At 57.5% G+C, this 23,557-nt stretch overlaps 8 protein-coding genes across 8 annotated transcripts; 3 read left to right on the top strand and 5 right to left on the bottom strand.

The window, feature by feature from the left end:
- The first annotated feature begins 152 nt into the window (after positions 1-152).
- CDEST_05410 (Putative gamma-tubulin complex component protein) lies at positions 153-4,534 on the top strand. The gene is made up of 3 exons (XM_062921569.1): positions 153-674; positions 813-1,454; positions 1,512-4,534. Exons 2-3 carry the CDS (start codon positions 828-830, stop codon positions 3,204-3,206), a joined length of 2,322 nt encoding a protein of 773 aa, XP_062777620.1. The 5' UTR covers positions 153-674; positions 813-827; the 3' UTR covers positions 3,207-4,534.
- Position 4,535: 1 nt separating this feature from the next.
- On the bottom strand, positions 4,536-6,568 carry CDEST_05409 (uncharacterized protein). Its single transcript, XM_062921568.1, has one exon. The coding sequence runs from the start codon at positions 6,101-6,103 to the stop codon at positions 4,667-4,669; it is 1,437 nt and encodes a 478-aa protein (XP_062777619.1). The 5' UTR covers positions 6,104-6,568; the 3' UTR covers positions 4,536-4,666.
- A 1,065-nt stretch (positions 6,569-7,633) lies between these two features.
- Positions 7,634-10,819, top strand: CDEST_05408 (uncharacterized protein; the record flags this gene model as incomplete). Its single annotated transcript, XM_062921567.1, has 1 exon — positions 7,634-10,819. One exon carries the CDS (start codon positions 7,634-7,636, stop codon positions 8,183-8,185), a length of 552 nt encoding a protein of 183 aa, XP_062777618.1. The 3' UTR covers positions 8,186-10,819.
- A 1-nt stretch (position 10,820) lies between these two features.
- CDEST_05407 (uncharacterized protein) lies at positions 10,821-11,475 on the bottom strand. Its single transcript, XM_062921566.1, has 2 exons — positions 11,117-11,475; positions 10,821-11,009 (listed from the first exon to the last, which is right to left on the bottom strand). The coding sequence occupies exons 1-2, from the start codon at positions 11,178-11,180 to the stop codon at positions 10,915-10,917; spliced, it is 159 nt and encodes a 52-aa protein (XP_062777617.1). The 5' UTR covers positions 11,181-11,475; the 3' UTR covers positions 10,821-10,914.
- Positions 11,476-12,197: 722 nt separating this feature from the next.
- On the bottom strand, positions 12,198-17,534 carry CDEST_05406 (Putative SH3 domain-containing protein). The gene is made up of 3 exons (XM_062921565.1): positions 15,314-17,534; positions 15,189-15,263; positions 12,198-15,138 (listed from the first exon to the last, which is right to left on the bottom strand). Exons 1-3 carry the CDS (start codon positions 17,040-17,042, stop codon positions 13,436-13,438), a joined length of 3,507 nt encoding a protein of 1,168 aa, XP_062777616.1. The 5' UTR covers positions 17,043-17,534; the 3' UTR covers positions 12,198-13,435.
- Positions 17,535-18,767: 1,233 nt separating this feature from the next.
- On the top strand, positions 18,768-20,028 carry CDEST_05405 (Putative Rtr1/RPAP2 domain-containing protein). The gene has a single exon (XM_062921564.1). It carries the CDS (start codon positions 19,098-19,100, stop codon positions 20,010-20,012), a length of 915 nt encoding a protein of 304 aa, XP_062777615.1. The 5' UTR covers positions 18,768-19,097; the 3' UTR covers positions 20,013-20,028.
- CDEST_05404 (Putative small ribosomal subunit protein eS17) lies at positions 18,827-21,313 on the bottom strand. Its single transcript, XM_062921563.1, has 3 exons — positions 20,985-21,313; positions 20,671-20,871; positions 18,827-20,600 (listed from the first exon to the last, which is right to left on the bottom strand). The coding sequence occupies exons 1-3, from the start codon at positions 21,129-21,131 to the stop codon at positions 20,502-20,504; spliced, it is 447 nt and encodes a 148-aa protein (XP_062777614.1). The 5' UTR covers positions 21,132-21,313; the 3' UTR covers positions 18,827-20,501.
- Positions 21,314-21,523: 210 nt separating this feature from the next.
- On the bottom strand, positions 21,524-23,271 carry CDEST_05403 (Putative small ribosomal subunit protein bS1m). The gene has a single exon (XM_062921562.1). The coding sequence runs from the start codon at positions 23,186-23,188 to the stop codon at positions 21,809-21,811; it is 1,380 nt and encodes a 459-aa protein (XP_062777613.1). The 5' UTR covers positions 23,189-23,271; the 3' UTR covers positions 21,524-21,808.
- Between the last annotated feature and the right edge of the window lie 286 nt (positions 23,272-23,557).

Here is a 23,557-nt window from a genome sequence, read left to right as displayed (position 1 = left end):
CCCCGAAAACGAGGATATGGGATGGCGGCTCGCCGGTGCCGTTCCAGCTCCTCCCTTACTACCTAGTTATGCAAGGTACCTTAGGTTACCTAATCCATTTGTGAGACACGTGACATCTGGCTGCGGGTCTCAGAAGCAGCCACTTTAGACGGTTCCGTCGCGTCCCCAGTCGCCAGTCGCGCTTTCTCTTTCAAGCCCATCTTATCAATGCGGCTGCTGTGATATTGGAAAGGGAATTTGGGCCCTCAGCATGGAGTCTCCTTGACACCGGCGCAGTTTCGTTGTGGCTCGCGCTCTCTCCTATTCCCCAACCCAACCGAGGAGGAAGAAATCCAATTGGGCTCGTGCCACGATATTTTTGCATGCAGGCAGGGCAGGCCGCATCAGGTAATTGATATCACCCAACCTGCCAACCGTCCACTCTCACCATCCACTTCCACCGTCCGCCATCCACTCATCCATCATCACCCCCCTCCTCGTCCCAAACGCTCCTTTGCTTCCTTCCTGCCCCCGGTCATTCTCACACCAGGTCCTGGAATACGCCCCCTTGCGCTGTTTGCTACACCGTCAAATGAATCGATGTGTCGCTTCGAGCTTCTCGGTGCTTTCATCCTGCTTCTCCGCGACTTTGGCGAAAAGTCAAAGTCGAAGAAGCCGCCGCAACTCCGCGAAATGTGCCATCTCTTCCTCTCCTTGCCCTTTGGCCACGACTCTCTCTCCCTCTCTCTCTGTCTCTCTCTACTCCTCCGTAAACTCTACTATCGTACGTACCTTGACCAACTAACGTCTTCCGTTCTTTCTCTCCTGCGCAGAAGCAAGCAGCCGCCATGCTCCACGAAATCCTCCTCGCCCTCTCTGGCCACCCCTCCCCTCTACTCCGGACCGACAACTCCGACCCAAATGCGCTCCCGACGGCCGTCTCACCCCCGGAGCGCGAGCTCTTAGCCACCGCCGGCCACCTCAGCGATCTCCACGTCAAGCTGCAGGGCTATACGGCGCCCATCGCCGCCGAGCACCCTTCTACTATCTGCCGTGCTGTCGCCACCGCCGTGCAGTCCGTCCACCTTGCCGCCTTTCAGCGCAAGGTCCTCGAGGTCGAGGAAACGATCCTCCGCAGGGATTCGAGCCTTGTTGGCGCCTACAACATTGTACCCCTGACCGCCGTCGTCGGGGAGTTCTCCGAGTGGACGCGGCGGATGGAGTGGCTGTGGGAGATTGTCCAGTTTATGCTGAAGAAGCAGCAAGGGCAGACGTGTCGAGGCGCTCACCTCATCGATCGGTTGCGGGGCGAGCTGCAGAGTGGGTACGTCGACATCGAGCGGACGGCCATGAGCCTTGTCTCTGTCGCCGAGACGGCGTGGTTGAAGCAGGTGTCTGCATGGATACTCTATGGGCGTCTGCCGACGTTCGGAGGCGACGACTTTTTCGTCCAGAAGATGGACACCGGTGACCAGGTGTGTTGGTGCCACGAAGTCGTTTGCGTCGTTTTGGGTGATGGCTAACTGGTGTAGGATTACGTCTCAGTGCCGGCCCTGCTGCCCAAATTTGTCACTCCGGTGGTCGCGTCGTCGATGCTGTTCATCGGCAGGTCGTTGAATCATGTTCGCGTCAAAGGCAGTGTGGAATCAGGACTGCAAGGCCTTGACCACTTGTCATCTCAGCTCAAAGAGCTATCCGCCCTGACCTACCCCCTCAACACAGCCAGCTTCTCGCGCGCAATAACATCCGTTCGGCTCACCCTCTCGCGCACAATATTGCTGAAATTGCTACCCCTCACCAAGGTCGTTGAGGCTCTCCAGATTCTGCGCGAGTTCTTCCTCTTGGGCCGCGGCGAGTTCGCCATGGCTTTGACCCAGCAAGCAGACGAGAAACTGCGCAGCCGGTGGAAACGGTCGGATAACCTCGCGTATGAGAAGCGCGAAGGGTTGGGCACTTTCGCGGTCAAGGAGGGTGAGGCTGCGGCAGTGCTGGCCAAAACGTGGGCGGCGATGGGCCTGATGCAGGGCCAGCACGCAGACGAAGATGAGGGCTTGGAAATTGCGCGCGAACTACTGCGGCTAAATCTTACCAAGTCCAAACCGGCGGTTCCTATAAAGCTCGAAGCTAGTGTATCACGGCCGACAGCCAAGACCTTGGCCACGACTCCCTTTCGCAACCTCTTGCTCTCCGTCCCAGTCGTTTTGACTATGCAGATTCCCTCGCCGCTCGACATGTTTCTCACCCCCTCCGACCTTCAGATCTACTCCACCATAAACTCTTACCTCTTATCCATCCGTCGAGCACACATACGTCTCACCGAGTTGTGGAAGATCACATCTCTACGTCGTCACCATCCGGCACCGCCGTCACCTCCCGCCGGAAGCACTAGAGTCGGCCGTGCCAAGGTGATTTTGCTTCGTCAACGCTACGCGACGCGGTCCAACGCCTTGCGCAGTGCGTGGGTAACCTGCAGCACAGCGCTTTTCTTCCTCTCCGAGACGGAGGCATACTTGCAGACCGAGGTTGTGGCAGGGCTGTGGGATGGTTTCCACGCCTGGTTGACGTCGAGCGAGAAGGAGAACAGGCATGCGGCCGCTGCGTCTGGCGCATCAATCAAAGCGGCCACAAAGCCTGCAACGGAAGACGAGGAAGGGGACGGAGATGACGACATCTGGCTTGCACAGAGCGCATCTGACAACAAACCAGCCGCCAAACCAATAGACTCGAACCCAACACACGACCCTCAAAGTCTCGCCACTGCCCACCGGGCCTACCTTCGCGCCCTCTCCACCCGCCTCCTACTCACATTCCCCTCCTACACGGACCCGCTGTATAACCTTCTCACTCACACCGACCACCTTGTCGCCCTGACACAGCGCCTCCACGCGGTCTGGACGTCGATGGACCTCGAAGCGGACGCCGGCGTCGTCGACGCGTTTGTGGACCTCGAGATCGAGGAGACGGAGGTGCGCTCCGCGATCCGCGAGGTGGAGAAGCATGTCAAGGACGGCATCAGGGATGTCATCGCCGCGCTGCGTTCGCTTGAGGCGGACCCGGCTGCGTTCGCAGACGAGGAGGAGGGCGGCGAGGAGGGCGTCTTAAGGGAAGAGGGGGAGTACGTGCCGCGCAGGGTTGGCGGCGTGGAGAGGCTGCTGATGAAGCTCGACCTGGCTGGGTGGTTTGGCGAGAGGAAGGATGATTTCGGGTTTGTGTATAGCGAATATTGAGCGCAGCGACGAAGTTACGAATGCATATGCCACGATTCTCGTCACGATGCTGCAGAGCTACAGCTCACGCGAAAATGCCCTGCACGCTGTTCTTGGGGGAAGTCACGCAGGAGCGAGGGCCCGCGATGCAACACATGTCGTCATATCCGGCATTCCGATATTCGCATCAGGAAACAGCCTTTCCTGCGGAGGGGCGACGAGGATAGAAGTGCATGACAGCAAGCTGTGATTCCACGGGGTGTGTGCCACGTCCTGTCGGGGAAACTAGTCTGGCGTTTGAATCAAGCAGGCGACGAAGGGAATGAATGACCTTGCTCGTGCAGCAGCGCACGTCAAGCGAAAAAGGCAGCGAGAGAGAGAGAGAGACAGAGAGAGAGAGCGGCGAGACGGGACGGACGTCATGGGTCACGCCAGAGCGGAGCTGGGGTGTCACTGCCGCCGGCTCGCGGACGGATAGTGGCGGCAGGCGGTGTGGGGACAGAGAACCATGTCCAGGACTTGGCGGCTCCCAACGTCTCGCGATGGCTGTGAGGGGGCGGTGGCCGGTGGGACGACGTCGACGTCGACGTCGTTTTTCGACCGTAGTCCGCAGTCGGTCGGTCCATGCCATTGACGAGAGGGAGCAGAGTAGGGACGCCGGGAACCCTCCCCCCCCTTACCTCCTTTCCTCCACCATTTGAGGTTGGCGGGCTTTTGCAATGTGTCAATCGTATAAACAACGTGGCTCAACGGAGGTTCAATCAGGAAGGGCCTTTTCATGTGCCGTTGCCCTCAGTCAAGCAGAGGTTCAGTCGAATGGACAGAGGGCACTGAAAAAACCACGATGCATACTTTCTTTTCGTCATTCATCATCTCGATCAGTCTGTCCGTAGATAGGAAAGATCCCAAGCGTCGTGTCATTCCATCCACGCCCTCCTCCGCTCATCCGGTCCCCTGAAACCCAATGCATCGGATCCTACGCCTGTTGGAATGCGATCCTCCTTCGAAAGAAGGGGTAAGGAAAAGAAAAAGGAAGAAAAGTTACACGCAGATAAATGTACACACGTGGAATAAGAAAAATCGCTCGAGAACGCCGTCTTCCGCCCCGTGCCCGCCAATGGGGGTGGGGCAGGAGGAGAGATCTCATGATATATCCTGGTCCATCATATCCCATTGCCGTCATCGGGTTTTGCGTATGTGGGTGGGTGACCTATGTGTCTGTGTCTGTTTTTATATGTGATGTAGCGTACTTTTGCAGCTGATATGTTCCTCTCCCTCCTTGGAGATGGGCTGTATTCATTCCCAGCGTCCCATCTGGATGGTGCTGTCTCTGTTTCTGATCCTTTTCCCAAAGAAAAATAAGAACAATTTGTTTGGTTGCTTAGTTGATGTTTTTCACATTCGGAGGGTTTGAAATGAAAAGAGTCTAGTGAGCGCTCCGAAACAAGACTGTGCGCGCCATACAACCCGGCTCGCGCATCTCAGTAGGTTGGAATTGGGCGTTGTCGCAAAGGACTCGATATCTGGTCCGAGGCGCGGCGCTGGAAAAGGTGTTGTACAAAGGCCCGGGGCCCGACGTACTCAACATCGACCGTCCGGGACGTCAGAGGCACGGGGATCCGATGGATCTTTTTGGTCTGCCAGCGGTGCTTGATACAGTCGTCGACGAGAGCCATGAGGCCTGTGGCGACGATAACGTCGGCAACGTCGGTGACGGCGTCGAGGACGCTGCGGTCGCTGATCCACATGTGGCAGGGGGGAACCCAGCCGCCGGAGCTCTCGTCCTCGACGACTTGGTTGGGCGAGCGTGTTTCGGGGACGATGTGGGCGACGGCGTCGCTGGCGTTGTTGTTGCCGTCCTTGACGAGGTGGAAGGAGACAACGCCAAGGTTCTTGTCGATCACGCGCTTCCACTGGTATTTGTGACCCCACCACTGGAACTCGTAGCGCTTGTTGTGAGAGCTGCCGCGACGCTCGACATCGACGCGCGCGTAGTTGGAAAACTCGAGCTTCATGGCGTTGCTGGGCACGGGCCGGGCCTTGGGCTTGGGCTCAAAGGAAGCAGACCGTCGGAAGAAGCCCGAGGGCTCGTCGGCACTGTTGCGGGACGAAGACGCGCTGGATTGCGGCCGGGGCACAGGCACGTCCTTGCCCTTGCCGCCGAGGACGGGGCCGCCCGAGTTTGTGCGCGGGAGCGGCTTCCTCATGGAGAGGGTCTTGATGGCGCTCGAGACCGATCGTTGAAGCGTCGGGCGTTCCTCGACGGTCTCCTCGAGGTACTTACGCTTGGAGTTGCAGACCTCGCGGCCCGAATCGCGGCAGTACCTCCGGAGGGAGAACTCGCGCTTGCCTAGGTCGTACATGCGCAGATGGAACAGCTGGATATTGTAGGGGCGGCGTCCGGGTGCAACGGTGTCGACCCTCAGGTTCATGTTACCGTCGGGGGTGAGGTCGTCGTGGCAGATGGATAGCCTGTTCATGGAGGGGAAAAGCTTGGCAAAGTCCTGGGGGGTGGAGGGCCGGACGTCGGTGTCGACGATATCGCGATAGTAGGCGGGTAAAGGCGGGATCTCTTGGTGTTTGTCAAAGCCGTCCATCTCGTAGTCGCGTTTCAGCTCGAGATCGTCCTCGTCGTCCTCGTCGTCGGAGGCCAAGGTAGAGTCGAACGTGTCGACAGATGACCGTAGGCAGTTACTCGTGGAAGGGGATATGTCTTCCTCGTAGACAGGCTGGAATTTATGGGAGAGGGTCCTGGCCTCCTTGACGGATGCGGATGCCTCGGTGCTTGCGTAGTAGGAGGTAGGTGTCGTGCTTTGCGACTCATACGTCTCGAACGAGTCGCAGGACTCACAACTCCTGCGGGAGTCCCGACTACTCGTCGAGCTCTCGGGGCCCTTTTTTCGATATGACTGGGACATTGTGTGTTGGGCGGTGGTGTGTAAGTGGTCGAGGGTGGTTGGTGATGAAAGCGTATGATGGCGTGTGATTGAGCCGAGACCATCAAGGGAAGGACCAAGGCTTCATATACCCCCAGTGAGTGAGGCGAGCCTCGTTAGGCACTGTCGATTTGGTGAGGGAAGAAGGTGAACGTGAAGTAATGTGCAGTTAGCGAAGGGCTCTAGGCAATGATGTGTTTGACTTGTGACCGGGGTCTTCGTTTCTGGCCGGAACCTGAGGCGAAGGCGACGGTTGGATGAAGCAAGGGTGTGCGAGTCGTTGGGCGGGCGTGCGTGTGAGTGTGAGCGTGATTTGGCACAATTCTGCATGTGTCGAGAAGCTGAGATGTGAGATGATTAAGAAGTGAGTATGGTAAGGGGGTGTTGGATATGGTACAGATGGCAAAAGATAATGAATTGTTAGGCAGAAAGACGGAGAGTGTGAGGGAAAGGGAGCAGCTAGAGAATAAGAATGCAGAGCAGAGAAGGGTGATGATATGTTAGTGGTGATGGGGGGTCGGAACGTTGCGGACGGTATCCCTACGGCACCTGGGTAGGTACCTGTACTCTGTACCCTGGGTACCTGGGTAGGTAGGGTAGGTACATCAGGTAGGGGGGTTGCCAGTGTCACCACACGACTGGAATTGGAGCAACAGGCCCTGAGGCGCGATGTCGCTGTGCCGGAGTCTACGATGTACCTACATCGTAGGTAAATAGGTAGGTACCTAGATACACAACTATGTAGACACCTAGGTAGATGGGAAAAGAACAGAGATGCTGCCCAAAAACAGCTGCTGATGAGGCCAGATACGTACTCCCAACGGGGGCGAAGACAGTCTCTTCGCTGAAAAGGGAGCTTGGGGTGGCACCACAGGTCTCACGGTTTGGCTTTACGATGGCATGTCGTTTTTTCCCAGATGGACCCCGACCCCAGCCAGCTTGTCGACGTTGCAGTCAACCGGGAAAGCTCGGTTTGCTAGTCTGCCAATGTTGAAAAGCTCGAAAAGTTTAAGTATGCCAGCGAGCTAATAATCCAGCCCAACGACATTGACAACGAACCCTTGGCTTGCGACTCGTGGCTGAGCAAACTGGGAGAAATGAAAGCAAACAAATGTCTGTAGATGAACAGTTCTGACCGGGTGAGTTTTTGGGTTGTTTTTACAGCGGACTCGCTAGTGGCCCCGGTACCCTCTCAGTACCTAGACAGGTCGGTACTCTAACGGCTGCTCTTTCCTCTCCTCCCACCTCCTCCGTTTCTTCCTTCCCCCATATTGCAAGTGCAAGATACCTAGGTGGGTAGGTAGGTAAGGTTCCTTCCTACCTTAGGTGGTACAGATTGATACCCAGGTACTCGAATAGCCTCGGGAAGGAAGTCGGTACCGGGAAAGCATCATCGCACTTGCCCAAAAGGAATGCAAAGCAGCACAATGACCAAATCGTCTCGCGAGGATCGTCCGTCGTCGACCGCCCTGGACCGTCCACCCATTTCCATCTCTGGCCCGTTCTGATAGAATGAAGCACATCGCATCAACCATCGGCAACCCCTCGCTCGCCCTTCTGGACCCATCCGTCTTCTCTGTCGTAGCAGCAGCTTACACAGCGGTCAACGAACGATGCCCCTCCATCCTCGGCCACTCTCCCTGCCAGCTCTTCACACCAAGACTTGGGCCTGCATCTAGAACGTGCTCGCGTCTTCCCTTTCCCCCACCCTCCCGTCCTGTCGTTCGCTGGCTGGCCGCTCCGTTATTACTATCGATACACCACACGCAGTACTCCGTGACTCAGTCTCACGACCATGGGCCCGCCACAGCAGCGGTTTCCCAACTCGCACCCGTCGACCCTCCAATCGAACTCTGTCACGCCCGTGCCAATTACAATTACATTCGGACTGCTACGACAGTCTTCTGGAACTCCTGCAGATGGCCACCCTCCGTCACTGGGGGCGTGGATGGCACACCGTGTGTGACACCAGACCCTGCTCTGTGCCCCGCGATTCCCAGACTCGGCTGTCTACTGCTTACTTACACAGCCTTCAGCATCCAGGCGGGCCTGTCCTCAGCGTAGCCTGTCACCCTGCACAGGCACCCACCCGCTGTCGCTGCTGTTGGCGGAAAGTCAATCCATCCATCAACTTCGCTACCTCTCCATCACGGGACGAAAACTTGAGGCACCAGAGGCCTGAGCTGCGTCGACAAACCCCACCAGGTGCGTTGGCCGCCCCGGCCTGCTGCGCTCAATATAGCACGCTGCCAGTCTGTCAGCCACAATCAGCCGCCGTCGTGACGCCGCCTTTCCCTACGATGCTGCCGCTTCAGACCCCATCCCTCAGGCACTCACATTCACCTGGCCTGGGATCTACGAAGACACACGGAACGGTCTTGCGGAGCGCTCCAGCTCTATCGGCACCGTTCTCCGGAGATAGATGCCTTTCCACTATCGAAACACACACTTCATCGCGGGGCCCCTGGTCGCCATCCAACACCAAAGCGACTAATCACCCACCCATTCTTACCGTCTCCTGCGCCTTCGCTCGGTGCCCAACGTCTCAGCTAGCCCCATGATTCGGTCATACACAAGCTCGCATACCGCTTTGCATTCATTGGTGGTGGTCGTCACGATCGAAGCCCCGTAGCCCACTCTCGCGTTGCTGTCCGTCCTCTGGAGACCCAGCGCAGTATTCCTGCGAATCCGACTCGGCAACCAGTTCTTGGGATACGGGGCCTGGTCCAAATATGAATGCTGCCTGGCCGCCGTTTTGGTTCGGTCTGGCGCACTTGACGCGTGAATACCCCTTGCTCTTTGCAATCTGTTACCTGCCTTATCCCCTATCTCACAATTACTCAGCCCTGACCTTGGATTGCACCACATCACAAAGGTCCCGTGGCGAAACAGACTGAATGATGCGAATTCGCGATGCTCGTCATTGAGGGCTGTGTAAGAGTTTGTCTCGGCTCCCTCCACTCACCTCGCAGCGTTATAACTCGGTGTGACGCAACGAAGTCTCCAATCGACGACGAACTGCCCCAACTCTTCCAAGCGCTACATCAGTACGGCCTGAGACATTCCGTCTCACGACCTTGCAGCAAGAAGGCCGACCTGCATCTGCTCGGAAACGCTTTCTTCTACATTGCCGTACCTCCCCGTCTGCGAGGTGCGGTCATCTTGGCTCTGGATCGCCGCCGTGTGTCAGATGCTGATTCGCTGCACCTGTAAGTGTCGCTAGTGTATATCCGAAGTCGAGTCTGGTCCCGTCATTTCTTGAGCACCCAGCAAGTGCAGTCCCGCGGCCGATACCCGTCTCTTCTAACCGGGCGCGTCGCTTGCTGTGCTCGGTTGAAGATGGCAGCGCTGCTTCCCGCTTCCCGCTGCTGGTAGTTCTTCGGCATCTTTTGGCGGCCCAATGTCCGATGCAGTGCGGTGCAGGGCGAACTATCAGACACCCAGGTTCCTGATTTTACCTCGAGTCTGGGAGAGGCGACCAGGTAACATCGTATTGTAGCCGGAACCCTAGGAGCTGCCGTTCTTTGGCACGGCCGGCATACTCACAAGAGGTTCAACATGCGCCCCAGATCATGCGGCGCCGCATGCCTTTCGACCTTTGATGCGGGACCCTTGATGACCCTTAACAATAACCGCATGCCTGCCATGCAACGGAAGAGGCCATCTCGGACCCAGGCCTATCAATCAGTTTGTATCCGTAGTTGGTGTGCTGATCAGAACGGTAACGGTTTGTTCCCTTTGTATATTAGTGCCCGTCCCTTGATCGGCATGTCTACCGGCCACTACTCGCCGCTTGTCCATCCATGGACGTTCACGCTAGTAGCCAAATTCATGGAGCATCATTTGGACGTGAAGATTAACGCCATCGATAAGCGATATACCCATACTCGATACCCAATAGAGAATGCCAGCGGGACGGAGTGGACAGGTATTGGCCAGTTCGTGCTGCGGATTTGTCTCTGCTCGTTGGGAAACGGGAGTCTGGGACGACTTTGCGGCAGAAAATAGACCCGATGCTGTTGATCCCGGGTCATTCTAGGGACCCAGTGATCTCACCATCCCCTCGCATCGATGGACAAGCCGCGCCAGACATGCAAGCGTCCGAAGTCGGACTCCATACGGGAGGAACAGACCGTCGGTGGCTTATTTTTCGTTCAGTTGACGCAACAATGTCCGCCAAGAGGTGCACCTCTTAGAACCGTGGCAGAAGAAGCATCGCCAGCTGAGCAGAAGCCCAGAACATTCCTTCCTTGTTGGTTTTTGCTGTTTGACTCACTCTGTAGCAACCATGTAGCCCCTCGTCATCATGCCTCACTTGCCATGATGGTCCATCAAACAAACCCCCTCAGGACATTGACGTCCCGGTGGCGAGCAAGATAGTTAGGCTTGCTTTTCCAGACTCGTCTCGCGTTACATGAAGGTTCGATGAGGAAGAGTCCCAAAACTAGCAGTTCTCCTCGCTGTCACCGTCCAGTGGTGTTTGCTGGCGGTGCGCGGCTGCTCACCTGTTAAACGTTAAACCCGTGTGAGGCCATCTTCCACTCCTGTTCGGTCATTTTGCCACGATCCCATTATCGAAATTGCCACACCATTCCGCCCCGACGCTGCTCCATTTGCTTTACGAATGTACGCCGCGTTGCTCCCTGTGTCCATACAACCAACAAGCGGACATGGACATGGGAATGTCTATCCGCCCTAAGTGCTACGTCGGCACAACCGGCGTCTGCTTGATTCGCCCCGGCCCATCGTCCTTGATGATCCGGATGCAACATTTTGTGTTCTCCGACGACGTTCTAGGCTCTGGCGTTCAGCGCCTCACCCCCCTGTTTGGGAATAACTCTGCGCAACAGGCAATTGCTGGAGGTCTGCGAAAACTTGTCTGGAGCGTCTGTCCGCCGGGCGTCAGTCGGGTCGGGTCGACGTGATGCGATGTGATGTGAAGCTCCTGGGAAGCGATTGGACACGCGCGGGCTCAGCTGACCTTGGGTGACTTACCAACGGCATCCGAGACAGCTTGTTGGCAGAGAAGGTCCTCTCCCCGCACTCGAATGCAAGCCATGATGTACCTCCATCGACAGAGCTGGAGGTTTGCACGGCAATAGTCTAGCGCAAGTCTGCCATCTCGGCCTATGATGGGCTTTGTGGTTGAGAGTCCCGGCCAAGCTCCTCCGCCTCCGACTTATAATGCTGGGCAGGCTTTCTGCCAGCAACGGAGCGGCCTGCGTCCTGCGAGCGGGCCCTCCGACTCCACCCCCGCTCCAGCCACCGCCGAAGCGAGACGATGTCGACTCTGGTCCACGATACCTAAACATGAAGACTGAATGTCGTCATCCAATCAGGTATCGCCGAACGTCTGCATCTGTAGTGTAGGGGTTATCATCCCAGCCTTCCATTTTCAATGATAGCTGGGGACTCGAGTTCGAGTCTCGACAGATGCAAGTCAGCATATCACTTTTGTGGTCTGGCCGTATTCTTTTCTCTCTTTTTTTTTTTTTTTTTTTTTTTTTTTCAAAATGTGACGCCGTGAGGGGCTGTGTGTGTGTGTGTGTTCGTATGTTATCGTCTTGGCCTGCCAGAGAATGCATTGAGAGCACGCGTCGTCGTCGTGGTTTGTTCGGACTCGCAGTCTTGGACTCGGCGAGGGTTTTGAGGTTTGGCGATGTGGACATTGGGCCTCACTGTGATGAAGGAGAATGGGCACCGTGGGTACAGAGTATCGCGATTCAAATTCCAAGAGATGACGTGACTCCTGCTCAAGTAGAGAAGGAGAAGGACGCCGGTTTTTTTTTTTTTTTGGTCAATCTAGTTTCGAGAGACACAAGCACAACTTTCCCCCTGTCGATTTTCCTTAGCCATGCAACGTACTACCGGGTTAACGGGTAGAAGGCTGATCTGGCCACCCCGTACCTAGCTTAGCACTCCTCCCTCTTCGGCCTATCGAATACTGACCCGGCAAATTATGAAGCCCAGCTCTACCCCCCTCCCCCAGTGTTCCCAGCAGACGAATTGCGGAAAAATCGCACGCGATTCCTGGTGATGCGGTTGGGCGGGTGGGCGAAGATGGGGCGTGATTTGGGGTTTGGAGAATGGGATGACATAGGATAGGATGGCATGACATGGCATGATATGAGATGGGATGACGGCTGCGCGTTAGAGGTGGAGGGGCGGTTGGTGAAGGGGCAGGATGATAGGGGAGAGCTGAGGATCATCTCGCCACTTGGGATCAAGTGTTCTGCCATTGGGTCAACTGCCCCTGAAGAGGCGACGAGGTGTCTTTTGCAACCGTTTGACGGCGGTCTCATGGCATTTGTGGGATCATTGAGATGGACGGGTGTAGTAGAGAATATGGTAATGCGGGCTGGTTTGGCTTCTAAGAAGTGACCACCCCTACCCCCTCCCTCTCCCAGCGTTGGATATATGCTAATGCTTAACTGAAATCTGACTTGGTTTATATGCACGACCACATGCCGTGCTGGGGGGGGGTTGGGCGGGATGTATCCACACATTCGTCTATCCGAGGCCGGCGATGATGAGGTTTCCGTCTCCATTGTGAGGAGCCCGGATTATGTCAATGCGTCTGGTCTGTTTCCCACCAGAACGAGCTGCGAGACGCAGGGCTGCCTCTGTAGGGTTTCCTTGTATGAAAGCGGTTGGGTTGGAGCCCTTCTTACAACCTGGAAGACGTACCTCGATCGAGGATCTTGTTGGGCGAGAAACCAATAGTGTTCAGCACGCCCTCCCCCCTTCACGTTCATATTGGGTTCCTGGTCTTTACGCAGCGTAGTGATGTGCTATGGTGACGAATGATGTTTAACCGCAGGACATATAAATTACGGATCTGATAAACTTTCGTTCCACGGACATGAAGGCCGACATACTTAGACCCCTCACTTAATCTGGCGAGCACCGAGTGGCTGTTGCATCCATTGCAGGTACCCAGAGATGACGCAGGCGACGACAACAGTTTGCAAAGACTAGCGTGACCAAAAGAAGTTGAAAATAATTTGTAACAATCAATGCGTTGCTGCTAGGGTAGCTAAGGCAAAAGAAACTATGCTACGGGCGTGTAGCGAACGGATGGACACGAGGACGAGCGAGACGAGGAACAAAGGCGCCGGTAGTCTCTCATCTCCCCCATCCTCCCGGGAACGCGCAACAAATGCATCATCATCATCACACCGACCCGTCGTACCTGTGGGCTCCCATCACCAGACGGTGCCTCCGACGCGACGACCGCGTCCTCTCAAGCGAGCTTTTGGAGCTCCTTGAGCTCTCCGTCGTTTTCCTGCTCAGCGGCAGCTGCCAGCACGTCTCCTAAGACGACGGGCTGTTCCACCCGACCCAGCTCCGGGGCATCACGCGCCAGATCTTAACCTCGCCGCTACGCAGGTCGTCGAGCTTAAAACTCTCGACCTTGACCTTCTTGCTCTCGCGACCCTGCTCCCAGGCGCGGACCTTCTTCTTGGTCCCGTCCCACTCCGACACGACGGCGACGTGGTCGGGCTTGCCCACCTCCATTGAGTACTTGGCGTGCATGGGACCGTGCTTGCCCTGGAATCGAGCGTTGCGAATGGAAATGATGTCTCCGGGCCGGATCTGATCATTTTGTTGCGTCGAGGCGTTGGCCATGTTGGAATAGACGAGCGCGCCATACGCTCTGGACCCAATGGGCGCGAGAGCATCGTTAAATGGCTTCAAGAGCTCTTGGACAAGGCCCTGCGGCGTCCCGTCGCCTACAACCGTTTCCTTCTTGGACGTGACCGCTTCGGAAATCGGCCGTCCGAACCGCTCATACGACTGCTCAAGCTCGTCTTGACGCAGCGCTCTCGGAGGTGGGTCGTGTCGCTGGTCGAGCATCACGTCTGCTGCACTGTTCTGGTCGTATTCGACAGTGATGATCGTCTGCGAGTAGTCTTGGAAGAGTACGTAGATGGTGCGTGTGACGTGAGAGCCCGACGTCGAATCGTCCGTCTCGTAGTAAAGGTCTCGTCTGCCCTGGAACACCGGGGGCACCGTCTTGTCCTGGCGCCACCACCCACTCTGCTTGGCCAGATCAATGTCATTGGCGATGAAGCCGGACTCTGCAGATACGGATGGCCTGTGTGCATCCATGGAGCGCCGTTGCGACATGGATGCTCGGGAGACATCCAAAGACTGACGCGCTCGGCCTCCGGGAGGGGCGGGGGGCGGGGCGGGAGGCGGGGCTCTCGTGAGCGAGGGCGACGGCAAAGGCGGAGTGTCCTGGTGGAAATATCCTTCCTCCTCGATCTTCGGGGTACGCTGAGAGAAAGGCACTTTTGGGGAGGAATAGTTGTACGGATCGTATTCGTCGTCGTCTCTGGCCGATGGAGGCGGCGGCGGCGCTGCCCGCGGAACATCAACGGAACGACGCTTTTCCGAGGGCGGTGCCTGCATCGGCACCGGTGGCGGAGCGGCTCTAGGTGGAGGGCCGGTCGGGATGGGCGGCGGCAGGGTGGGAGGGGCATCAGAGATCGGTGACCTCACCGGTGTGTTGTCGTCAAGGCTGGAGTCTCGCGCGTGAGACTTGAGTGCGTCCTTGTGGGGAACCGACGACGCAATGTCGGTGTCGTAGTCGCCCTCGTACTCGGTCACCTCGTCATCATCCTCACCCTGCGGCGGTGGTCTGACGGGAGGGGAGATGGGTGAAGCGATGTGCATATCCTGGGTAGACTGACGGCTCAAGGGTCCCCCGGGGGGCGGGGGAGGGGGTGGTCGCGACTGAGCTGTAGGAATTGGAGGAGCAGCTCCAGGAATAGGGGGTGGCACCCTGCTCATACGCTTGTTCGTAGAGCTGGTAGGTGAAATCGGGGAAAACTCAGAGCCAGGGATAGGAGGGGCCGAGCGAACCGATGTTGCAACCGGTGGTAGCGGCGGCGGCGCGCGCGCTTCTTCGGCCCTGGGGGTGTCCTGAGCGCCGCCTGACAGCTCATCGTCGGATTCGGAGCCTTCACTAGGTGACTTGAGTCCAGAGGTAGGAGGGACAGGAGGGGGTCGAGCTAGAGCTTGTTAGCTGTCGTCCACTGTCGAGTCCGTTTTAACCACTCACATTCAGCAGGTACGGGCGGCGGTGCAGGCCGGGTCCCGGGGACGGGAGGAGCGCCAGAAGGCTCACGGGCAGAAACTTTTGATTATCAGCAGGGAGCTTCAGTGTGGCAAAAATCGAAAACTTACGATTGGGAGGAGGGCTCGCGAGTGGCTCATCGTCGGCATTGTCTCCCTCGACCGTTCGCGGAGGGGGAGGCGGCGCCCTTGGCGATGTTGGAGGCTCAGGTTCGTCGGCGGCAGCCTGCTCCTCTTGACGTCGGGGTGCGCCCATGCCCGGCAAGGCCATCATGCCCGGAACAGGGACACGGCTAACGGGTGACGTCGCTTCCTCATCACGTTCGTCCGTCGGCGAGACCTCGACCGGACGGTCGGCCGTCTTCTTCTTCTTCGGAATGGCTGGGGCACCCATTGGGATTCCAAACATGCCGTGCATACCCATACCACCACTCATTTTGGCCATTCTAGCTCGAAGCTCCTCCTTTCGGCGGACCTCGGGGTCAATGTCGTCGTCGTCCTCCTCCTCTGCATCCTCGGCATCCTCTTCAATTTGGTCATCTTCCCTTCTTTGCTCGACGGGGGATGCAACTTGGGGTCGGGGAACAGGACGCGGGCCCGCATCGCTGTCGTCGCGTTCCGTGAGATCCTCAGGCCCCTCGGTGTCACCAGCACCAGACATGTCAGCCTCGTTTCCATCGTGATAAGCCTCAGCAGCAGGACCCCGAGAGGACTTGCGACGGGGCGCGGACGGCACGCGCGGGGAATCCACCGAGCTCCTGCCCGCTGCCTCGTCGGCGTCGATCTCGGGCGTAGCGACGGGAGTATCAGCAGCAGTAGCAGAAGCAGCAGGGCCGACGTCCTCGGAGGCTTCCTGGCTGTCGGTGCGCTTCTTGGGCGGAGGGCGCTTTGTCTTTTCCTTCTTCGCGGCGGCATCTGCATGGCGCTGGGCTTGCTCCTGCTGCTGCCTCTGCAGAAGGGCGATGCGCTCCTTAAGACTGGTGGGCTTCGGGGTATCTTCGCCCTCGTCGCCAGCAGCCCCCCCCGGGGCCATACCGGCCCTCTCTGCGCTCTCTTGGTTCTCGGCCTCTCTTTCCAGGATCTCGGGGTCTTCGTCTCTGCGATAGACCTTGGCCACCGGGGCCTGGGAGGGCGGGGGCACATATGCATTACGGCTGGGAGGCGGGGCCACAAAGGGCTTCTTGATGTGGTAGGAGCCCTGAGCCAGGCCGCTGGGCTTAAAGGGGGCAATCGGGGCGGCCGAGGCCTTGTTGAAAGCAGCAATGCGATCTTTGAAGGCGTTGCTGGAGGGCTTGGGCGGTGGGCCGGGCTTCGCAGCAGGGGCAGGCGATGATTTGGCAATGGGGGGCGACGTCGCTGCGGGGGGCTCGCTGGACTTGCTGGCTGGAGCCGAAGCTACCGGGGTGGGATCGTGAATGGGCTCAGGTGCCTTCGCGGGCTCGGGCTCGGGAGCTGCGGGTGATTCAGGGGAGGCGGGAAGGGCAGCTGGCGCCTTGGGCTCGGTGCGCTCGACATCGCGGTGAGGTTCTTGAACGGGCCGGGGATCGAGTTGAGAAACCGGGGCGGGCGCATCCGACACGGGGGATGTGAGCTCGGGATCCTTTTTGGGGCGGGTTCTCGTCGGGCGAGGCGGGGCCTGAGGTTCGATCTTTTCGACAAAGTTGCGAGGGAAGATGCCCTGGTGCTTGGCGCCTGCGTCGTCGACGTACTCGCCGCTGTACCAGTCGGCGTCCTCCTCGTCGGTGACGGTGATGATGACGCCGGCGGGGAATTGAAGGTCATCCTCGTGGGGCGACGAGTATTCGAACAGGGCCTTGACCCTGAAGGGGGCGGAGGACATGGCCGGCAATGGTCGGATCGTCGGTCGTCGTCGTCGTCGTCAATGTCCTCGTGTCGGTTGAAGAGGCCGTCGGGTGATTATTTTGTTTTGTTTGGGGGGGTGGATGGGAGGGAATTACTACTAAGAGCAGAGGACTAGGTGTTGATTGTCGAAAGAGGAGTTGGGCCAGGTTCGGAGGTCTGAGCAGCGGAACGCTGGACGCTGGAGCTGCAGCAGCAGTTGGGGCGTGTGGGGCACTGAAATGGGGGAATCGTCGTCAGCAGCTTGGACCTTGCGTCGTCGGCTGTTCTGTATTGTTGGTTGCGCTGCCTTGTCCTTTGTGCCTCGGTAGCAAAGGTCGCAAAAGCTCGGTAGTGTGAGAAGAAAAACGGAATCGTTGATTTTGTGAAAACGCCGACGATTTGTTCCGACAAGCTGGTTGCAAAAAGTCAACGGCGGGGAGGATATTACACTGTCGGAGGAGGAGGAGGGGACCTGAAGGCTGAGGCGGTCGGTCGGTCGGTCGGAGAGAAGGAGACGGAGGCTGTGTGGAAAGCGACAGACCAGGGGGGGGCTCGAGGGGGATGGGATCGACAAGCTGGCGCGTCGACGTCAGCGCATGAACTTGTAACTTGTAACTCACTCTTTTAGTACAATGTTCAATGTGCCGGAGGGGGCCAGCAGTTGGGGAGGGGACCCTGCCTGGGAACTGGGAAGTACACGGCTGTGACACTATTATGCGTGCTCACTGCACACGCAGAGTCATGTATTCGCCCACTACGCTCCTGGACCTTGACAAATCTCTTTCGGCAGCCGGCTATCTCTCCGCATCATCGCTATGGTTGCATGCACAGTAATTAGTAGATACGAGTAGGTGAAGTGGGAGGAGGTAGCTATTCCGGGGAGCCGCAATGCGGGTGAGATGCGTCTGCCTAGGCTGCAACCCTGGATTCTGCGTCCTTTCTCGGCCACCCATTATGGCGTCCTCTGTCTTGTCCTCCGTCTTTTCCTCCGTCTTGTCCTCAGTCTTATCTTACCTCGTTCCTGTGCTCATCTATCATATCTATTCCTCCTAGTCGCTCCGTTTGACTAGTAGCAGATGGTGATGTTAAGGTTGTAAGTTCTTGACTAACAACGTCAAGAGTGGGAAAGAGTATCTGTAGACAGAGAATCAACCCAATATCCTTCTACCAATGACGATGTCACTGCACTTTGCCGTCACGAACCCACTACCCAAGGCAAACAGATAGGAACACCATGGCGCTACAAAGCCTCTTCCCGTCATCGACCACAGCGACGGCAAGGCTAAGCCGTACCTAATGCACAACAGGTGCAAAAAGGATATCTAAGCGGCATTATAGGGCATTGCTGAAGCCGTCACTCGACGAGCTCATCCGGTCGTGGCGCAGGGCAACCTGGTCAACAGCTCAAGGTCAGACAATCAGGCCAGTAACCGCGCTACGATCGCGCTACGTTTCTTCAGCCGCTCAAGCCAATAGAATCCTCCCGTCAACGGGCAAAACAAGGCGACATGGAGACATTGGGAGACAATGGGAACGGGGCAAGAGATGGAACGGGATCCGCGTGCCAGCCAAGCCACCCGAGCACCCCGGGCCACGGACCAGACGTGCGGCGTGCCTGAGTGTAGGTACAAGTATTAGTGTGTGTCGTGGCGGCAGTCATGGAAGCCAGACAGCCAGAGAGACATTCATCCATCCTTTGAAGCGCAGGCTTAGGTAAGGAACATCCTCCCGTACACCCCCCCCATCATCGCATTGTGGTTTGGGTGTCTGCGGAGTGTGTGTGGGGGGGGGGGGGGGGGGGGAAGAAGCAATACCGCGAATCGAACATTCTCCAACTGATTTGCTTAACAATTTTCAATCACTCACACGCCTGCAACGCTAGCCTCCCACATTGCCCACCTGCATTGCAATCCGTCTCAATTGTTGCTGCTGCTGCATCGTCACAACCCAGACTTGAGACCTCTTGCCATTTCAAATTGGAGGTTAATACGCCTCACACCAAACATCAAACACCTCTCAGTGCACCATTCATACTCCCCTCACAAACCACACCATGGCCACCGATACCCGGCCACTCAAGGGCATCCTCAAAAAGCCGGCCGGCCCCTCCGTCACCAACAGCAACGGCAGCAACAACACCGCCGCCGCCGCCGCCGTCCTGAACCCGCGGAAGCAGGACCCCCGCGAACTCGCCCTGCAGCACGCCCGCATCATCCAACAGCGGAAAGACCTCGAGCTCGAGATCCTCGAGTGCCTGGCTCTGCTGTCCGAGTACCCCACCGAGCGCGGCAGCCGCCTCTACTCAGCCGCCCATCCCTCGCCCCGCGACGCCGCCGACTTCAAGGCCAACGTCCGCCTCTTCCAGCCCTCCGACTACGACGACCTGATCGAGGAGCGCAACGTTAATGGCCTATGTGGCTACACCCTCTGCGCCCAACCCAAACCCCCCGCCTCCAAGGGCGGCGAGTGGCGTCTCGTCAACTTTGGCACCTCGAGCTTCGACATCGTTAACCGCAAGGAGTCGGAGAAGTGGTGCTCCAAGGACTGCCAGCGCAGGGCCCTCTACGTCAAGGTCCAGCTCAACGAGACCGCCGCCTGGGAACGCGCTGGCATCCCCGACATCGAAATCGAGCTGCTCGGCGAGCACAAGTCCGCGAAGGAGGAGGACCCTGCCGCCCAGGCGACGCGCGACCTCGCGAACCTGAGGTTGGAGGAGACCAGGCGGGTGGCCGACGAATCTGCGACGCTAGCCCTGGAGCGGGGTGAGGTGCGCCAAGAGGGAAAGAAGACCTTCACACTGGCCATCCGCGAGAGGGAGGTCCAGCCGCCAGCCGACGACAACGGTTCCTTTATAGAACCCGACGATGCCCACTTACTGGTAGAAGGGCATCGGCCGGGAGCCGGAAAAGCGCAGGCTCGGGCCGAAGCATCTCAAGCCGAAGCCCAATTTAGGAACGAAAACGCGTGACTCGATGGCTTTTAATCGGTGTGATTAGGGTGATTTTCGCCACGAAGGTTGGGAAAACACTTCGGCGTAAGGGATGGTCGCAAGAGACATGGTCACAGAAACTGGTTGCTCCATATAGATTTGATACCCAGCGAGACAACCAGGAACTTCAACATCACTTTTTGCCTCGGAATTCGTGACGAAGACAGCCATGTGTGGTTGGATCTTGTCTCGTCTCAGATCTCCAGGTTAAAATCGACAGCATCACGACACAAAAAGGGAGGGGAGACGAAGTTTTGGCAGTCAAGCGTCATCTCCGGAATTACCCTAGAGAATCGGCGACACCTTGTGTGGGAAAACAGAACTTTTTCTTGCAGTTCTAGGTGCGTGAACTCACTACCGTCCCGTAAGACGCCTGTGGTAGCATGTGTGATATCATATGCCGTCCTTTCCCGTAAGCCCGTTAAAACCAATCCATTTTCCTTTCGCCCGATCCGAACTCGAAACGATTTAGTCGCGGCGGGGGGGGCGGTCGCCGAAGCGGCGGCCACCACGCTCCTGGACCTGGGTCTGGCCAACGGGGGTGACGTTGACGGGGATGGAGTCGAACTGTTGCAGGGGTTTGTCAGTATGCCACACGGATAACCCAAGTATCAAAGGAGGGGGGAAATAGACATACGCCGAGGTGCTTGAGCAGGTCCTTGGTCTCGACGTCGACCTCGAGCTGGCCGCTCTCGGTGTTCTGGGTGAAGTCGAGGGCGGAGATCTCGGGGACGTACTGGTCCTTGCGCTCACGCTCCTCCTCCTGGAGCTTGAAGGAGATACCGCGGACGGGGCCACGCTGGATACGCTTCATCAAGTGGGTGGTGTATCCGGCAATCTGTTGACATTTCTCGTCAGCAATCTCGTCCCTTTTGCTTTTCTATCCTTCGACGCCCGTCTCGCAATTGTAGCGACCGTCGTCGCCGTCGTCGTCGTCGGGTGTATGCTGACCTTGTTGCGGAGGCGCTTGGAGGCGATGATGGCGATCTCATCGCAGATGCGCTTGTTGGTCTCGAAGTCCAGGGTGAGCTTGGGGTAGTACCGCTCAATGATGACCTTGGCGGACTTCTTGACGGTCTTGGTGCGAACGCGACCCATTTTGGCGGTACTGGCTCAATTTGGCGGAGGGGGAGGGGAGGTGGGTTTTGCTGGAAAGAGGAGTTGGTCGGTTAGTGAGGCTTTCGAGATGTTCACAAGAGGATTCCGTCGCGCCAAATAATTTTGTTGCCTTTCGCCAAATTTTCTAGGGCAGCTGTGGACCGAAAGGATGGAGCACGGACCAACGGGGCAAGAGCAAGGGTGTCGACACGTGACCCATATGGCTCCCGCCCGGTGACCCGGTTTTCTATCCGGCACGGAGCTGAACATGCCGCTTCGGCGATCCGTCCCAAGTTGAGCTCTCATTAAGGTCGCTGAAAGTGTACAAATGTTGTGAGAACCCTTATAAGAAGCTGCGACCGGCGATCCCCATTCATTTCCGAGTCTCTGACAATGAAGGTGTGCATGTCCAGCCGCTATCTCAGCACCTTGTAACGATTTGATATCGATTGGTGGCCTTGAACGCGCATCCACATTCATCCATGATTCTGGCTGCATATTGAAATTGGGCTGTATTCTTCTTATTTTACAAAACCATACATAATACACTCGGCACGCTTGCCAATCTCATACGAAGATGTATGCCCCCAGGCCGGTCTTTCGTCTCCTGCCTAAGGTTCACTTCCGCTCGGGTCTGCTGACCGATGATAATTCCACCTCGTTTCCCTTTGCGACGCTCAGGAGTCGAGTCCGTACGTCGTAGAGCTGCCAACGGTCTCCGTCGGCTGTTGAGTGGCGGTCCCCCGCACAGTCCTCAGGTGCGGCTTGCGGTCCTGCCCCGTTGGGAGGTCGGTTTTAGACCTGTCGTTGTAAATTGTGGCCTTGCCAACCATCTCCTTGCTAATCAGCTGCGCCTCCTGGTTGGCCTCGCCGACAGTGATCTGCACCATGCCAGAAGAGTCTACCCGGGCAGACGTGGGCTGCACGTAAGCCTTGGCACCACCCTTGATATCGGGGTCGAAGGAGGCAACACCGGCAATGCCAGACTTGCGGCCCGAGTAGGACCTCTGGTTGAAGACACTGTCGCCCTGAGGCGTGTCGGCGATGAAGCCTCCAACTCCCAGCTTCGCGTTGCTAGGTCCCGCCCTCGGGGCAATGATACGGGCCAAGACAGGCGTCTGGTGTGCCTGGGGGCCATAGACGGGATGGTTCTCGACGAAAGCCGCGGTGCGAAGGTATGAGATACCGGCCGAAGGGTGGGAGATGGGCGGGCCGTTCTCGGCATACAGACTGGGACGCTTCGTCTTCTCGGCCGACCTGCCGAAGTCGGCCATGGAGGTAGGCGGGTTCAGGGGCGCAAGGTCCAGGAACTCGCTGACCAGCGAATACAGCGTGATACGGTCGGATCGCAGCTTGCGAAGGTACTCGGTCAGTTGCTCATCGGTAACATCCTGGGGCAAAACCTGCTGGGGTATGCCCTCGCCGGCGTCCAGTGATTTTTGGTGGCGCGCAGCCGTCAATTCGGTAGCGATACGCTTCTTCAAGAAGGCGCGGAAAGGCTCGCGCCTTTTGCGGACAATTTTGCGCAGGAATCGGTTGAACTCGCCCTCGGTCAGGCCGGCCAGCCAGGGGCCCTTGAACTTCCACCTCTTCTCCTCATTTTCGCGACCGGGCTCCATTGCGGTGAAGTCACCGTCATCCTCAAAGACAGACTTGGCGCCGACGTTGGGGCCGCCCAAACGCGAGCGGTTGGCTCCGGGTAGTGAGATGGGTAGGTTGAGCTCCTGGAACTTCTGGAGAGAGAGGGTGTGGTCGGCGGCGGAGGAATAATCGGTGACATTCTCGAAGCAGTCGATCTGCTTGATGCGGACGACCGGGGTCGAGGACTGTGTCGTAGATCGAAGAGGAAGAGAACGCTTAAAGCCCCAGTCGCCGAGGAGTCTCGATGATTCGGTTGTGGTGATGGATTGGTGCGTAGGGAAAGGCGCCGTCGCCGTCGGTGATGCGAATCGTGCGATGGCAGCGGCTTCGCCGCCAGGTTTCGGGAGTGGCTTGGGGACTGAGAACATCCGCGATGTTCTCAAAAGCGCCCCTCCGGGCGACAATCGGGCAGACATGACGGATGTCGAAAGCTCTCTGTTGAGCTCAGATGTCCGTCGTAAGCAGTCGCGAAACGCCGTCCAAAGTGTCGTGTTGCGTGAGAAATTTCAATTGGAGTACCGGAAGAAGCCGACGATATGTGATTGGGTTAAAGCTATCCCTGTCGCTTTCATGTCCCACTTTGGGGGGGGGGGGGACTTCGGAATCTTGGGCGTCGTGCAGCAGCACCATAAGTAGGTATCTACTTACCTTATGTAGGTAGGTTAAGTAGACGCACCCAACTAATTCAACAGGCACAAATCGACCAAGAGTTGAACATCCAGACAGAAGCAACTTTGAGATAATTCTTTCTTCGTTGACATCCAGTCTGTCATTGTATGTCCTAA

Source organism: Colletotrichum destructivum, chromosome 3, assembly GCF_034447905.1.
Source record: "Colletotrichum destructivum chromosome 3, complete sequence".
Classification (NCBI taxonomy): domain Eukaryota; kingdom Fungi; phylum Ascomycota; class Sordariomycetes; order Glomerellales; family Glomerellaceae; genus Colletotrichum; species Colletotrichum destructivum.
Note: the sequence above shows the minus strand (reverse complement) of the source record. Positions and strands in the feature narration are given on the sequence as shown.